Here is a 16,079-nt window from a genome sequence, read left to right on the forward strand (position 1 = left end):
GTCAACAAAATTGCCACGGCAATCACGGCGCGGATGAGAAACCTTGTGGGCCGTGGTAAAACTAGGTGAATGTGACAGTACGTAATGAAAAAAACTTGGCAAGTCCTAACAATAATTGAATACAGAGAAAAAAGTGCCAAAATCCGTCAGCACACTACGTTTTGGGCAAACGGGGCTAAACCTAGCATAACTTGCATGTTCTGACAGGAACCTAAAAATGGAAGCTAGCTAGACTTTGGTTTATCATAAGCAACATGAGTGCAAGACAGTACAAGTTCTTGGGCACCCCAATACTATCTTAGGGCCTACTGACATTGTTGTATGATGGACACTAATTAAGATAATGTCATATTCTAACATCTCTTTTGACAAATACCCAAAGAAAAAAAAAAGAAAATTGTTAAGGTAGAATTTCATGTGATTGAAAAACATTTCACTTATTGTTTGCTTCATTAAAAATGTTGCTTCAGATTGAACTTATTTCCTCAATGTGCATTATCACCTTACATGTTCACTAGCACTTGACGCACATTTTTTTTTAAAATAACAAATTCCACGTAAAGCCGGAAGATACTATTCTGTACAAAGTATATATACATGCATGAGTTAAAAGTTTGAGGAGAATCACTCATTTCCCCAAACATGACAGGATGAACATCTCTAGTATAGGCAGGTCAATAGCCAACAAAGGTATCACTTGTCTTTAAACATGTAGATTCACTCACCTGGTCGAGGACTGAGTCGTCCCCAACGGCCCATCTCTGCTTCGGAAACTGCCCTCCCGACTCGTTCATGGTGTTGCTAGGCCTCTGGTAGAAGTAACCTACTTGTGCGTCGTCTCGCGTGCGCTGTGGCTGTGCCATACGATTGTATCCCGGTCTCAACCCGCTGCTGTTAGAAAGTGCTTGACTGCCACCACTGTTGTTATTGCGAGCAGAATTCTCCCATTCAACATCATTCATGTTTTCCTTCTATGATACAGACCCGCTGCTTGTCGTCGTGTCCTGCTTGAGCTGCTATGTACAATATATATATATGCAGGCACCACACATTAGGCCTGAAAAAGAAAAGACAAAAGTAGATATTCATTTGTTTTGATAAGGAAATCATAGTGAAAATTGTCATAAATGGTATCCGATTGCTTGAAGGAATACATTTTTGTCCCTTTTAACACAGGAAAAAATATGTGTTTACTGTAGCAGCCAAATACTTTTTAATATGCATGCATTCCTTGGTTACTATATAATTGTTACTAGAGTAAAGGAGCCGGTTTTTGGCCACTTAAGACAAAATCCTATTTTTTGGACCCTTTACTTCCTATTTATTATCATTTCTTGTTGAAATCATGAAGCAAATATTATTATTATTTAAACAAAAAAAGAATCCCAGAAAAAAATCACGAATTACCATGACAATATTCATTTCAATTTTCACTGTTTCGGAGTCAGTTATCGGCATAGCGAAACCAGTTTTCGGCCGCATGTACAAAGTCAATAGGAAGCGCGCGCGTGCCGTGCGTTTCCGCACTGATCTATAGCACTAGCGGGCGGAGCAGGTATCCCATGCCGGAGCTCCCCGGAGCTCGCCAGGCCGAACACTAGTAGTGCCGTGATCGGAAATTGGAATCTGAATTAGACAGAGATATCGTGTGTGCGTTGCGGTGTGCGGCTGCATTGATTTAATACATGCGATGAGATACTTTTGAGCTTGCGACTAGCACAAAATCGGGCTCTAAATCTGAAAAATACTTGAAAAAAGGCTCATTTTATGGTACCCATATTTCTTACAGACACGTGTAAGATACTCGATTTTCCAGATTCGGGTAGCGGGACCGTCGATTACATCGCTAAAATGTGATATTTTAGGATATATTTTTCATTGCAAATGTGGTTCTTCAGTGACACTGGCATGGTATGGTATGTGTGGGATATGTGTTGTGCTATTATGCCATGTATTTTAATGTGATTTTACCATGCATCCAACCAATCGGCCGAAAATTGGAGCTGGTCGATTACCGGCTCCTTTACTCCATCTCATATGAAGAAATTTTCATCCATGTTTTGCAATGTTTAGTATTATTATTATCACTACTCTAAAAGTATTAAAAAAATAGAAGAAAAAAAAAGGGAGCCGCCATTTTGATTCATGCTAAGGCTGCGACAGGTAGTCGAATGCTCGAGTACCCGCACGGTTGACAACTACTCTATATTTTAAGTGACTATAAAATCCTGTTAGAGGAATAAATTTCTTTTCTTTTGATGGGCAGATTGCCAAATAAAAGAGGTAAGAATTCAAAATATTAGCGATTTCCCCTTAAAGGAATAGTTGAGTGTTGGTCAATACTCACATTAGCGAACGAAACTATGATCTAAACATAAAAAACATACAATAAATGTCTAAGAATGCATCATTGAAGATATAAATCCGAAATATTACATTAGAGTGAATTTATATGCAAAAAACCTGTTCGACTGCAAATGATTTTATTTATCAAAAATTTTACTTTCGAGGCGTGTTCAGTGTAATTGTATAGCGCCACCTCTCGGTCAAGCGGCAGCACACCGTGAATTTTCGCCAAGACGACGATCGGATATGGGCGTGCAAGTAATATCCGAACCATGTCTATAGCGCGCTGACTGATTTATATTGTACACATTATGGTATGCGAGGCCTGCACATAATTGCATGGTCTGTGGTACTGGTAGCGCTTTTGTTTTTGAGCGCGATATGCGAATACTGTATGTGTATGTAGTGCGAGTACGCTCGACCTAGTAGTAGTGTATGTGTATGTATTGTACGTCGTATGACCCAGTTGATTACTTCTACAGTGTAAAGAAAGTGGCTTACTCTATCTATCAACCAATATGTGAGACAACGCAAGGGCAATTTTGTATTTCGTTTGTAGGAACAAAGCTGTGGAATGATCTCCCAGATGAAATTAGATTAAAAACATCGAGGTTATCTGTCCACCTACCTTCTATGTAAATGACGTGGGCCTTCGTTTTTCCTTTTATATTACTTGTCTTCCTTTTATAATATGTGAAGAGTTTCATTCCAAAAGGAGCCAAATCCACTTTGGGTACTTCTGAGTAAATTGCCTTTTTTATTTCTCCACTTTCCCTTTAGCCATGTAAACCTTCATGTTGTTATATATGTTAAAGGTGTCACCCTGCATGGACCTGATTATCTGCCAATAATGATAAGAAAAAATCTTCCCTTCGGCTTTTCTGATGTTTACTAAATTTTTTGATTTTTTATTTTCGTGGATTTAGCTCCTTTTGGAATGACATGTTATTGTACCTAAAAAATAAAAAATAAATCATATTTTCTCAATAAAGTCACTGAAATTTTATTCAAATTTAGCAGCAAACCTTTCCTTTTAAATAATAATAGTGAAATCACACATAAATATAACCTTTCGAAAAGAAAGTAAACAACATTATTACAGTTTCATTCCAAAAGGAGCTAAATCCATTCAATTCCAAAAGAAGCTAAATCCATGTTTCATTCAAAAAGGAATTACTAAATCCACATTTTTTTTTGGCACATATCGCACGACAACCAAATGCCCTAAGATGTTGATACCCACTTTGATAGAAAAATAAGGTTTTACAAAATGGAAAAATACTAGAAGAGAAAAGGTAAGAAAGAGTAAAGACGGATTGAGGACGGTAAACCCCAAACAAGAGACTCAAAAGATCTACCCCAGAATCCTCTCACCGGCACCAGAGTTGCCTAGGCCAATGATGGCCGAGAAGATTGCGCAATGTACCGCGCCGGTCTGGCAGGAAGGTGCCAATTGCGGTGAGGGGTTTTCATGGACCAGTAGATCTGAGATTATATTATCCAAAAAAAAGAGATGAATATGAATTGACAAATAGTACCAAAAATAGAAGAAAAAAAAGAAATAAAGTGAAAGGCGTAAATATTCTAAAAAAGAATGAAACGCCGATAATACCAAACAACAACAACAACACAAAATCTAAAAATTTGATAGAAATCAGAAATAACTGGTGGATTTTTTGTCTTATCATATGTTATAGGTCCAGAGCGACACCTTTAACATATATAACAACATGAAGGTACATGGCTAAAGGGAAAGTGGAGAAATAAAAAGAAATAAATTAAAAAAAATATTAAAAATTGTTGTATCAGTATACTATAATGAATAACAGTAGTGAATTAATTTAACATCTTACTTGATTCATACTTGTCCATAATGCAGTGTTTTTCAGTATTCTTATTTTGGTACTGCATGCAATTGTAAAGTTTAAAAAAAAAAGTGATTGTAACTTCTTGTAAATAAGTTGTGTTCTACAGTGCCTGTTTATTGCATGACCTACGTCAGTACGTGATAACTTGTAAATGTGTAAAGACATAAGATTTTAATATAATTATAGTAATGCTAAAATGAAGATACATAACATATTTTTATGGTGTACATTGAAAGCTTTATTCGGCCATAACTAACAGTTAAATTTACACAACATTATTGAGATGAATACAAATTATAATTGCTGTACTGAAGGCAATATTTAAACGTGATGTTGATTTCAACCATTGCATACAAACAGATCATGTGTATTAAAAAAGGCACATTTTTATTTAGCATCTATCGCTATGACAACTTTAACCGTCGTCATTAAGAAGGAGCAATATACTTTATTTGTATACCACCATGTCTTGTTACTTATTAGTTACTGCTTATTTATATACATCTTATCTTGTGTCTTTCATAAAAACTTGACATACTCTATAGGCAATGTGTAGATAAGTTTACCAAAGAAAAGTATCTATAACAGTAATGTTTCTACGCGCTTGACAAATATACTATTACCCCGGTCATTTGATTCAGTGCTTGCCCGCACACAATGTTTTGACTAGTACGTGATCATACAAATTTTGCCGAGAAACTGCCTACTAATTGATATATTTGGTAAATTATTATATCTATTTGGACTTGATAGATATAACGCATGTGTCGCGCACTTGTGCGTAGTCCCATATACATCTTTCTGTGTACAGTGCTTGTAACTTTACCAAGACTGGGCCAATTTTTTTATCATTTCGATGATTCTAGAACCTTGCAGTACACACCAAGACTTATATGCTAGATGATCAACCTTTTCTGATCGATTCCACAACAATCCTTTCACAATGCAGTCGCATGACCATAACTGGTTTTATCTTTTAAGTTTCACATCTTACTTTATATATAAATGCTTTAAAAATTGTCTGAGTGATTCTTTTCCTTAATGTGTACGAGTATACATGTATACATACTCCTTATCGATCTCAAATCCTGAATCATATCAGTTTCAGCACAAAATTAAGTATAGTTAGGTACATATATGTCTTTCATCTTCCCTAATGCTCGACTATGAATATCACCTCAAGTGATTAACATCCAACATAAGGTTTTTCAAAAAAATAGCACAGACATTTCAAAACTGGTCATGTCCTATACGCACACAAAAGACAATTCTGCGTTGTGTGTACTGAGTTTCATATGAATCGATCAAACTACTTCCAATAGTTTGCTCACATACTTATTTTACACACTCCACATGCATTGAGTTTTATACTGTTATTATAATGCCTCATCAAAGATACCAAAACTATAAAATTGCTAAAACTTGGAAAGAATATGCTCCACAAGATTATTAAAACAAAATTGTATTCTTTGTGCAAAGCTTGGTTACCATGGAGGTACCTTAACAGACAGACACAACAAATGTGTCTTGCACACCCTCGGGTCAATCGGTATACCAAGTTTTATTACAATTTGCAAAAAAATTGGAAAAAATTTGACCCAGTTTTTTACAATGGACCAACAGAAAGACTCGCCTGCCCAACTGTATCCTTATTCCTTTATACACCCTTTCAAACTACAAAGTAGTTACAGGCAGCATATCTCTTGATGGTATAACCTTGAACCGCAATACTTTGGCGTTGAGCTGATTCACGTTCATTGATTCAAATGATGCATGAAACCAACTGTTTTGCTGTCTTGTGATCATTTCTCTTTTTCGCTTGCATTATTTTAGTCACATTGATTGCATTAAACAAAAAATGAAGACTATTTACAATAAGATATTCTACAAATCTTTCTTCTGTCCATGTTGATTTTCAACAGGTTCCGAAGTATAGTCTTTTTCATGATCGACTGTCACCTCAGTTACATGCACAGTCACTAAAACCAAACACATTGTTGACTCATGGTTTGACCTCTTGGCTGTAAATTTTATAATTACTACCGTAACTTCTTCAAGGAATATAGGTTGCCAAATAGATACAAATTGAAATATCCACCATTTCCACATGAGCAAGCACTGATTTTATCACAAATTATGAATTGTATAAATCACATAGAGCTTTTATACACTGATGTCACAATTTGTCTTTTATATTCCTACATTTCTTCCATTTGTAAACTTGCCAACCTCTTATTGTAATACAATATACAAGTGCCAAGCATGGTGGCTAATCTAGCAACAATAACAATTTATTTCTGGTACATGTATATCATGTGTTATGTGATTTTTTTTCTCCAGATAACCACATCCCCATGATCCCCAGGGACACTCTAGTATCAAGTTTGGTGGTATTTTGTCAAAGGGTCTCTGACATATCAAGAATACATGCTCGTAATGCTAAGCCATGCAATCTTTCACCTCCGGACCACAAAATCATTAGCAACCAAATGAGTCCAAAATGTTAAGTTCCAACCAATCCTCAAGATAGCCTAAAAACATGCCACATGGACAAATTAAATCGAGGCGATTAAGAGTCTTGCATGCAATCATGCAACAATGAACCTCATTTGACCTTTGACCTACTTATGTGACCTTCAACTCCAGAATATCATGGAGGCCAATAAAGGGCATCTACCAATCAAGTATGGTTACAAACAGATGCAGGGTTGGAAAGTTAGCAACCCTAATTGATTTTTGCAGGTAAGATTTCACATTAGACTTCATTCAAATTTGTGTACAGTCACGGAGGATGGACGGAAGGACGCCATTTGGATCCCTTAGTCTCTGCTCGAAAAAAAGCAGTTCTCAAGTCGGACAATCCCAAATGTTCACTACAGAGGATTACATGGATTTCTCTAATCGGCCTAGTCTCCTGGCTAGGATCACATCAACTTGTGGTGGAGGAAATGGTGCAAGCCGTGGCCTTGTGTGTCTAGGGTCATCAGGGAGCAGAACAGCCTTCGAGAACAGTGGTCCTTGGTCCTGTTCTCTGCGTTCCAGTATCGCACCGATGAGTCCTTGTACATACATGTAGGGGTAGGTCTTGGGGACCTTCTCCTTCCGGGCCACGTAGTTGTTGGCACGCTTTGACCATACTGCAACATATCTGTATCATAAAATAAAAGAACATGCAAAATGTAACAAGTTGCATTATATGCACACTCATTCTTGTCAATTGGAAATGATTCATATCTCTTAAAGATAAACTTGAGTTCTGGTAAAAAAAGAAAATGAATTCTCACAGAATCTAACGAAACTTACACTGAATGTTCAAGATTACAAATAAATGTCATGTGCCAAACAATTTTGGAAGAAAATGTATACTGGCTGAGTAATGAGCATAGAAAGATAAGGAAATCAGGGTAGTACTAGCCCCGACAGGCCGACACCATGTGTGTTGTCCCATATACATCTTTCTGTGTAAGTGATTGTTACTTTACCAAAACTCTGCCAAATTTATGATGATTTTGATGACTCCAGAACCTTGCATTACACACCAAGTATATTATTACACTGAATCCAAGTCCGCATTTAGGGTCCAAAATCAGCAGCATGATTGACAAACCATCAGCTTACAGTCCGTCATCTACATAATTTAGATGTGCGTCGTGTACAGGGACAACTTCTTTAGATGACGTCATATTTTGGCGATTTAAAAGGGGCGTTCCCAGGAAGGACAATTAGATATTTAATAATTTCCCCAAAATTGATAAATTTCATGGGAAAGAACTGCCAATTCGGATTGCCCTGTCCAACTACACAGGGAAAACAAAAAATCATGTTTTTGTTTTTTTACTCCACCCACTTTGGATTGCCTTGTCCATCTAAAAAAAAATGTACAAATAAAAATAGGAAAAACAAGAAAGAAAAGAAAACCTTTTTTTCTTTCTAATTTCCACTCACTTTGTATTGCCTTGTTCATCAATCTGGTCGGGCCTGTCCTTGTGTGCCATGTAGTCGATGACCGCAAGCAAATTCCTTGCCCGGTTTGCTGGGTAGCTGGATGGATAAGACAAACAATTGGTATTACCACTACCATGATGAATGAATAGTAAATGCTTTAGACAAATCTCAGACTCATTGGCCCGTAGTCACAAAGGAGGTTTGTAGGAGGTTTGTACAAACCATGGTTTGACGATGGTTTACATCTATGGAATGCTGCTCGCATACCGTAAATTGTAAATTAACATTGTTAACAAGTATGGAGTTTACATTCCTTCTCCATCAGTTTACAAATGGCATTCCATAGATGTAAACCTTGGCCAAACCATGGTTTGTACAAACCTCCTTTGTGAATACGAGCCATTCACTTCAGTTCTGGATTTGTGTTGTAAATTATTGACTCTTAATTAAAGGTAGTTACATTTCCCTGCTACAACCACTCCAACTTGACTTAACATCAGGTACCGACACAAGTACGATACAAAGTCTGCTGTTTCAAGACTCTGCATGCATCCAAAAGTGATTTCAGCATTTATATAGATGTCATTCATAATTTCTCATTAACTTTGCTATTTGCTTCAAAATATGATATTGTAACTGTAACCGTACTGTAATGATATGTTTCAACTTTTCCACAATCTTACTTCAAACATACAAAATGATACTAAAAATACTTACTCAAAGGAATACCGCTTGGAAGCATACATCAGTATATGGTTGTGGAAACACTCGAGCATGCTGGTGTGCCTAAGGAATTATGAAAACAAAATAAAAACTGATATAAATGATAGGGCATTTCATTATTTTCATACCACAAAATCAATATTGAAAATCCCATGTCATACACATGAGCAAATAAGATGCATTATCTTGACCTGCTGATATGTCCCAATTTTATAGGTCATAACCGAAAAAGAGCTCAATCTTGCAAACATGTACGTAATGAACGCATTCTCATTAAATTCCTCTCAATTTACAGAGCCTTTCGTACATGTATACAGAATCCTACCTGAAGCGAGCAAATCAGCAGAGTAGGCCAAGTTCTCCATGAATTTGCGGTCAAAGGTGACTTGTACTATTCACCTGCTAATTCCCCTACTGCTGCTTGGAATTTCTTCGCTGGGGATGGATTGTGTTGTCTGTTCTTCATATCTGTAAAAAGTGAAGAAACGAAAGTCATTCACAAAGTAAATAACATTCAGATTTTAAATCACCAAAAGAAATTATTTTGAAGATGGCATTCTCTAATAATTATCACAGCTAGCCAGATTTGGAATTTGCATGACTAATAACTGATGCATTGGTTCTCTGTCATGTATGTGAAGTTGAGACACTCTTTGGTAGAGATAAATATAGATGAGACAGTCACATCTCAAGCAAGCTATAGTATAACCTTGTCGACTTTTAAAAAGAGCAGGATGTTTACCCGGTTGACTAGCCCTGCACGTCATCATTACAAAGAAAACTGCAGTTGTAACGAGGGACATTAAAGGTAGGGTCTATTACAAAGTTTTGGGAAATTTTGAAAATTGGGTGGATAGTGATTCTTTACAATTTTGATATATTTGGATGCCCCTGTGGAAGTATTATAAGCAATAGAAAATTTAGCTCCTAAAACACTTCTGCTTTCGAAAAAAATTGAATATAAAAATTTACCGGTGCTCCCGGTAAATTTTGATAAATTTAAAATAGCGCCTACGGTCGTACAACGGTAGCTGCTACCATAAAAATCCCGGAATATGTAGTTGTGATATATAATTTCAAAAAGGTAATAGCCAATCGGTCAATTGTAGCTTGTTGTATAGCTGAATTAATATATTGACCTTGAGAGAGAGTTATAGTATACCCCATAAAGAGATTATTATTTACAATTTCATCACTTTAGACTCGATTTCAACGCGACAACGTTCACTGAATATTGTAGGATCGCATATGCTTCCAATATTTTCATTTGAACCAAATTCATCCGGAGGTCTAGTGGAGCCAGACGTAGTCTCAGTGGAACAACCGACGATATAGAGACTGAAGCTTTCGGTCTACTGTAGACCTAGGCTAGACTATCAATATCATATGATTCATGAAATCTGAATTAAAAATCCAAGGCAAGAGATAACAAAACGTAATTTCTTAAATTTGCCGATTCCATGCATCTAGTCTCTAGACTAGATCAAATTAAAACGGTAGGCCTACCCAATGCAGTGGGGCGTATATCATTTCAACTTACCTCTCAGTGAGCTGGCATGTCTATTGCATCCTCTAGACTCGGCAACGAGAAGGCCGCCTGCAGCTCGCGAAGTTTCTCCGCCGTACCCTGGCCTTGTTCACAGCCACTCCCGCGCCTCCTCTGGGCCGGATGGTCGAGCTGCCATTGCTTGTTTCTCTCCTTCCTCTTACCGTCTTACTTAGTCTTATTCCGATTTAGCGTAGCCTTAGCCTTGTCCTTAGGCTTAGCACTAGCTGAGTCCGAGTCGGCCATCGTCCGTGACCTCGAGCTCCTTTTCCAATCTCGATCTCGTTATCGTATTTCAATCAAAGCTTGTCTGTAGCTGTCTAGCGTTCGATCGGCGCCGGTGATAATCTGATATGAGCTGTGTGTGTTATACTTTACGTGAAAGCAGCGTATTGGAATTGATCAGCTGTATTACTAGCGCGCGGTCGGATACCCGCCTGCTAGCTACCTGTAGTACTGTACGTACCAACGAACTCAAACACTCGTTGTAAATACGCTGGTTGTTAAATGACATAGAGGGAGCTAAACACGTAAATTCAAAAAATAAACCGTCGAAAGTCAAAAGTGATGTCCGGACGTCAAACACTTTTATATAATGTTTTGAAAGCAAATTGCACAACAATTAGAGCATTTGATTTGGAATTATTATCATCTCCCATGTTTTTTTCGATGATCTTTCATATGGTACTGAAATAAACCAAATTTGTTTTGGAGGGGCACTTTGGAAATTACCAATACTCAACTATACCTTTAAGTGACCGAATACTGGGCACTCTACCCCACCAATGTCTTCGTTTTTAGGACAAATACTCGAAAGATAAGAAAATTGACATGAAACAGGCAAGAAACACAACAACATTTAAATCATGTCCATTATTTTTACAATTGTAGAAGATTTAGATTTTTAGTGTGTTATAGTTTGGTATCGCCACACCAAAGTCACAGGTCCAAACAGTCAGGGTCACCAGTAGACATTAGCCTGAGAAGGGGCTCGTCCAAGAATGAGGGTCGTCCCTATAAACGAAGATATTCTCGTAAATGCTAACAAATCGTGTCCTTAAAAATAAGCATCGTTCACATTTTTTTTCTTCTTCAGCGCTCTGCGGTTGCAGAGACGCCAAGTTCAAAGATCGGCAATGCATGACATTTTAATGAGGGTATAACACACGTAGGCCTATGGCGTTTTTTTTAAATCTAGCGCGCGCGCCGTGCGTGAGAGCCGTTTTCAGACCCTTGTAATGCGTGATGTCACGCCTAATGCGTGACACGTGGTAGCTCTGCGGTTGGCAATGTGAAAAATGGATTACGAGTAATAAAATACCCCTGGCCCCAGTTCACCGTCTCAATATTGGCAGTCTAGTCTGTCTTCACAAAGATTTATCGTCCACAACGTGAAAGTCTCTGTGCAAAATGAGTCAATGTGAAATGCATCAAAGAGCATCATTGCGGAATCCTTTTATCGCATCCCCAACGCACGGACTGTTTTTGGGACGCGTCTGTCCGCATTTATGAAGACGATCCTTATTCTCCGACCAGCGCCCCTCCTGTCTGGTCACAGTTGTGAACAAGCGCCACTCATTTTCCTACACTTAAAGTAAATGCTGCTACAAATGGAAAATTGAGTGTCCCAAGTCCTAACGAGTAGACCTAGTCTAAGCCTAAGCCAAGTCCACCAGGCACCAAGGACAAGGAGTCAAGGACATGTTTTGTTCTGGCCAACACTTTTTTTTTTACATCAATCCAATCAATTGTAAATAGATCTAGAGTAAAGTACCCGGTAATCGGTCAGCTCCGGTTTTCGGCCAATTGGTTGGATACATGGTAAAATCACTTTAAAATACATCGCATAATAGCATAACACGTATCCCACACATACCATACCATGCCAGTGTCACTGAAGAACCACATTTGCAATGAAAAATATATCCTAAAATATCACATTTTAGCGATGTAATCGGCGGTCCCGCTACCCAAATCTGAAAAATCGAGTTTCTTACGCGTGTATGTAAGAAATATGGGTGCCATAAAATGAGCTTTATTTCAAGTATTTTTCAGATATAGAGCCCGATTTTGTGCTGGTCGCAAGCTCAAAAGTATCTCATCGCATGTATTAAATCAATGCAGCCGCACACCGCGACGCACACACGATATGTCTGTCTAATTCAGATTCCAACTTCCGATCACCGCTGTGCCTGTATTCGGCTAGGCGAGCACCCGGGAGCTCCGGCGTGGGATACCTGCTCCGCCCGCTTGTGCTATACATCAGCGCAGAAACGCACGGCGCGCGCGAGCGCTTCCTATTGACTTTGTACATGCGGCCGTAAACTGAAACGCTCGGCCGATAACCGGCTCCAAAACAGTGAAAATTGAAATGAATATTGTCATGGCAATTCGTGATTTTTTTTGGGGATTCTTTTTTTGTTTAAATAATAATAATATTTGCTTCATGATTTGAACAAGAAATGATAATAAATAGGAAGTAAAGAGTCCAATAAATAGGATTTTGTCTTAAGTGGCCGAAAACCGGGTACTTTACTCTAGGTCTATTACCTTGCAAACATGGCTTTCAATTTTATAACAGGGTTAACTAGACCCTACACATTATAAAACAGCGTAGATCTAAAGACTCTGTCTCACTCTCAGGCTTTGGACGGCGTCCGAACTATATCTTCATCTAATTTACAGAGTTCAATGAGTCATTCGCGTTCGTGGTAGGTCCACAACACACAGGCGCCTATGCACATACATACAACTACAAGTAACAAGTATAATACGCAATCCACACATAGCTGCCATTGTTTACAGAACTCGATCATAACAAAAAAGCGTGTAAGGCCCCGAAGTTGCGACCATTTTTATATGTAACACTTTGAAACGAAAATAAATGATGTATGAAGAAATATAAATCATACTACCATGTACCTGCTCACAAATTTACAAATGTCGATCACCAATACTTACTGCGATGCAGCCCGATTATGACAACATCTCGACAATAATAGCTGCTGCTACAGCGGGCGACATTTTGAACCGTAGTGCATTATGGGTGCCATGTGCTTGACCAAAATCGGATTGTTGTAAGTGACGTCATGTAAAAACTATGTGATACAAATTCGTACACTTTCTGCCAATCTTCTTCCTCTTTCTATTCAGGTTTAAAATTTCCAAATTATTTTGTTAAATGTCATACTAACTGCGTTATTTCACATAGTAATGCATTATTCACACATCCCGTTATGTTACAAGAGGGGGACCCCGTGGGGGACATGATGCGACAAAATCGAGCCCAAATGTGCCCCGCCACAACTTTATGTTCTTGTTCTGACACGAGTGAAAGTAAATTACAGCCGCCCCCCCCCCCCCGAACAAAAAAAGAAGCTATAGCTGCAGTTTACCTATATATGCCTACATGACCGATTATAAAATCCTGATGCCTCGACCAGCATATTTTTGTTGGGGTCATCATATAGACCCGGCATCTCACGAAACCGACAAAACAAAGAATTACAAAATTATAGTTCACGAATATATAGACCCCGACAAAACGTAATATAAGAGAAGATAAAGAAGATGTCCGTCTCTTGGGCTGTCGATCTCGCGAGCCGTTGGTCTAGTAATTGAGCTATAAATGTGAAAGTGATGATAGCTATAAGGGCATATGAGACAAGGGGCGTCGCTTACGGGGGGGGGGGGTGCTGGGGCGCAATTACACCCCCACCTATACTGAAAATTGCGCTGCCGTCGGACAAAATGAAAAGAGGGGGAGGGGAAATGAGAGAGAAAGGGAAAGAAGGAAAAAATAAACTTGAGGAAAAGAATTAAAGAGAAGAGAAAGAGAAAAAAGAAAAGAGGAAGGAGAGGAAAGTTTTAATAAGTTTTTAGTATCATAATGACAGTATCAAAGCTAAAGGCTAAAATTGTGGAGCCAATGTATGTATAAAGAAACATGAACGTGAACGTTGTGCATTTTCATGGAAGGTAGTTTTAAAGAGATTTTAAAGTTATATATTTCATACCTACAGTATACATGCATTTTATTCTCTATGTTAATTTCAAATCTGGGAGGTGCTCATTTTACTTTAACAAATGCCCTTTTCTTTTGAAATAAGTGCCCCTTGCCCTTCTGATAAGTGCCCCTTTTCATCTTTGATGAGTGCTACTTCTCACCTCTGATAGATAAGTGCCCCTTTATAATTTTAAACACGTGCCCCCTTTTTATTCTAATTAGTGCCCTTTTTCCTTCTTATAAGTGCCTTTTTTCCTTCTGATAAATTCCCCTTTTCTTTTTTTAAAGAGCCACTTCCCCCTTCTCATAAATGCCCCTTCTGACACGTCATTGATCGATGCCTCTATTAAAATCTCATAGGTAACCTTTACCTTCGACAAGTGCCCAGTTTTATTTGTAATCAGTTCATGCCCCCTTTCTATCCTTACGAGTACCATTTCGACCCTTCCAATCTCATAAATGCCCCCCCCCCCATTCATATCTGGCGAGTGACCCTTTTTTGTTATAGGTACCAGAAGTGCCACTTACTATTTCTGAAGAGTGTCCCTTAAGTCACCTCTTGTAAGTGTTTCATTTTAAATGAGATGTGTCCCTTTTACTTTGACAATTGCATCTTCTCATTTGTACCCAGGCTCTTTTCATTTTTATAAGTGCCCCTTTTATTTGTATTGAGTGCCCCTTTTATTTTGACACGTGCCACTTATCCTTTCTAATTAGTGCCATTTTCCTTCTGCCTCTTTTCCTTTGTAATGAGTGCCCCTTTTCCGTTCTCATTATTTTTTTCATCTCTGGGTATAGTGCCCCTTATCAGGAGTGAGAAGTGCCCCCTTTTCACCGCTGATAATTCCCCTTTTTACTTTGACATGTGGTCTTTTTCCTTTCTGATAAGTGTCCTCTTCCCTTTGGATATGTGCCCCCTTTTCATCATAAAATGTGCTCCTAATTTTAAAGGCAAATGGGGTCATGAATTTGATTCAAATGAACATATTGGAAGCATATGCGATCCTACAATATTCAGTGATCGTTGTCGCGGTTGAAATCGAGTCTAAAGTTATGAAATTGTAAATAATAAACTCTTTGTATTGTATAGCGCCCTCTCAAGACTGATATTACTAAAGCTTTAAAACAATGTTTTTTTTTGTTTTACTACAATCGACCGATTTGCTAATCCCGTTTGGAAATTGTATTTCAGAACTGCATATTCTTAGATTTCATTGGTCGCAGCTACCATGGAATGGCCTTATATAGGCGCTATTTGAAATGTTTGAAATTTACCGGGAGCAATTTGCTCGAAAGCAGAAGTGTTGTAGGGGATAACTGTTTTAGTGCTTAAAATACAACCACAGGGGTATCCAAATATATCAAATTGTTAAAGAAAATTCAACACTCTTTCCCCTTTTCCTCCCCTCTTCCTCTTGTGACTTGCATTGGTCTCCTTTTTTTTCTCTCTCTCTCTCCATCCTCCTCTCAGCTTATATGACATTAACAATGTCTTCATTTTTATTTAAATGTCTCTTCGTCATACGCCGTACTCATCTCTCCTCGTATCATATTCCAGTGGCGGATCCAGGGGGGCCCGGGGGGCCCGGCCCCCCCCCCCCCCTTGAGAAAAAAATCATGTAAAATCACGTGATTTTTACCTTTT

At 38.2% G+C, this 16,079-nt stretch overlaps 2 protein-coding genes across 10 annotated transcripts in view; both read right to left on the reverse strand.

Moving 5' to 3' along the window:
- LOC589897 (pumilio homolog 2) overlaps positions 1 to 13,485 on the reverse strand; it is a 39,874-nt gene extending 26,389 nt beyond the window's left edge. For 7 of the 8 annotated variants that reach the window (XM_030974204.1, XM_030974201.1, XM_030974206.1 and 4 more), the window contains exons 1-2: positions 13,390 to 13,485; positions 726 to 1,057 (exon numbers count right to left, since the gene is read on the reverse strand). In XM_030974204.1, the coding sequence (XP_030830064.1) occupies positions 726 to 962 (237 nt within the window). In that variant the 5' untranslated portion in view covers positions 963 to 1,057; positions 13,390 to 13,485. Of the gene's footprint in view, positions 1 to 725; positions 1,058 to 13,350 lie in introns of all 8 variants that reach the window. The other variant, XM_030974200.1, reaches the window with a different exon arrangement.
- On the reverse strand, positions 4,429 to 11,161 carry LOC115919822. 2 transcript variants are annotated; one of them, XM_030974210.1, is made up of 5 exons: positions 10,423 to 11,160; positions 9,208 to 9,350; positions 8,877 to 8,945; positions 8,160 to 8,255; positions 4,429 to 7,362 (listed from the first exon to the last, which is right to left on the reverse strand). In XM_030974210.1, exons 3-5 carry the CDS (start codon positions 8,933 to 8,935, stop codon positions 7,098 to 7,100), a joined length of 420 nt encoding a protein of 139 aa, XP_030830070.1. In that variant the 5' UTR covers positions 8,936 to 8,945; positions 9,208 to 9,350; positions 10,423 to 11,160; the 3' UTR covers positions 4,429 to 7,097. The 2 variants fall into 2 exon arrangements, with proteins under 2 accessions (XP_030830070.1, XP_030830071.1); XM_030974211.1 differs by lacking the exon at positions 9,208 to 9,350 and having other exon boundaries at positions 10,423 to 11,161.
- Positions 13,486 to 16,079: the final 2,594 nt, after the last annotated feature.

This window comes from Strongylocentrotus purpuratus, unplaced genomic scaffold (assembly GCF_000002235.5).
Source record: "Strongylocentrotus purpuratus isolate Spur 01 unplaced genomic scaffold, Spur_5.0 spur5_scaffold_7, whole genome shotgun sequence".
NCBI lineage: Eukaryota > Metazoa > Echinodermata > Echinoidea > Camarodonta > Strongylocentrotidae > Strongylocentrotus > Strongylocentrotus purpuratus.

Bases quoted from the DNA above. Each gene is read 5' to 3' on its own strand.
- LOC115919822 (XM_030974211.1), bottom strand. From the start codon at position 8,935: ATGCTCGAGTGTTTCCACAACCATATACTGATGTATGCTTCCAAGCGG. The intron at 8,256-8,876 runs GTAAGTATTTTT...TTATCCATCCAG, and splicing joins TCCAAGCGGTATTCCTTTGA to CTACCCAGCAAACCGGGCAA. The intron at 7,363-8,159 runs GTGAGTGGAAAT...TTTATGATACAG, and splicing joins GATGAACAAGGCAATACAAA to ATATGTTGCAGTATGGTCAA.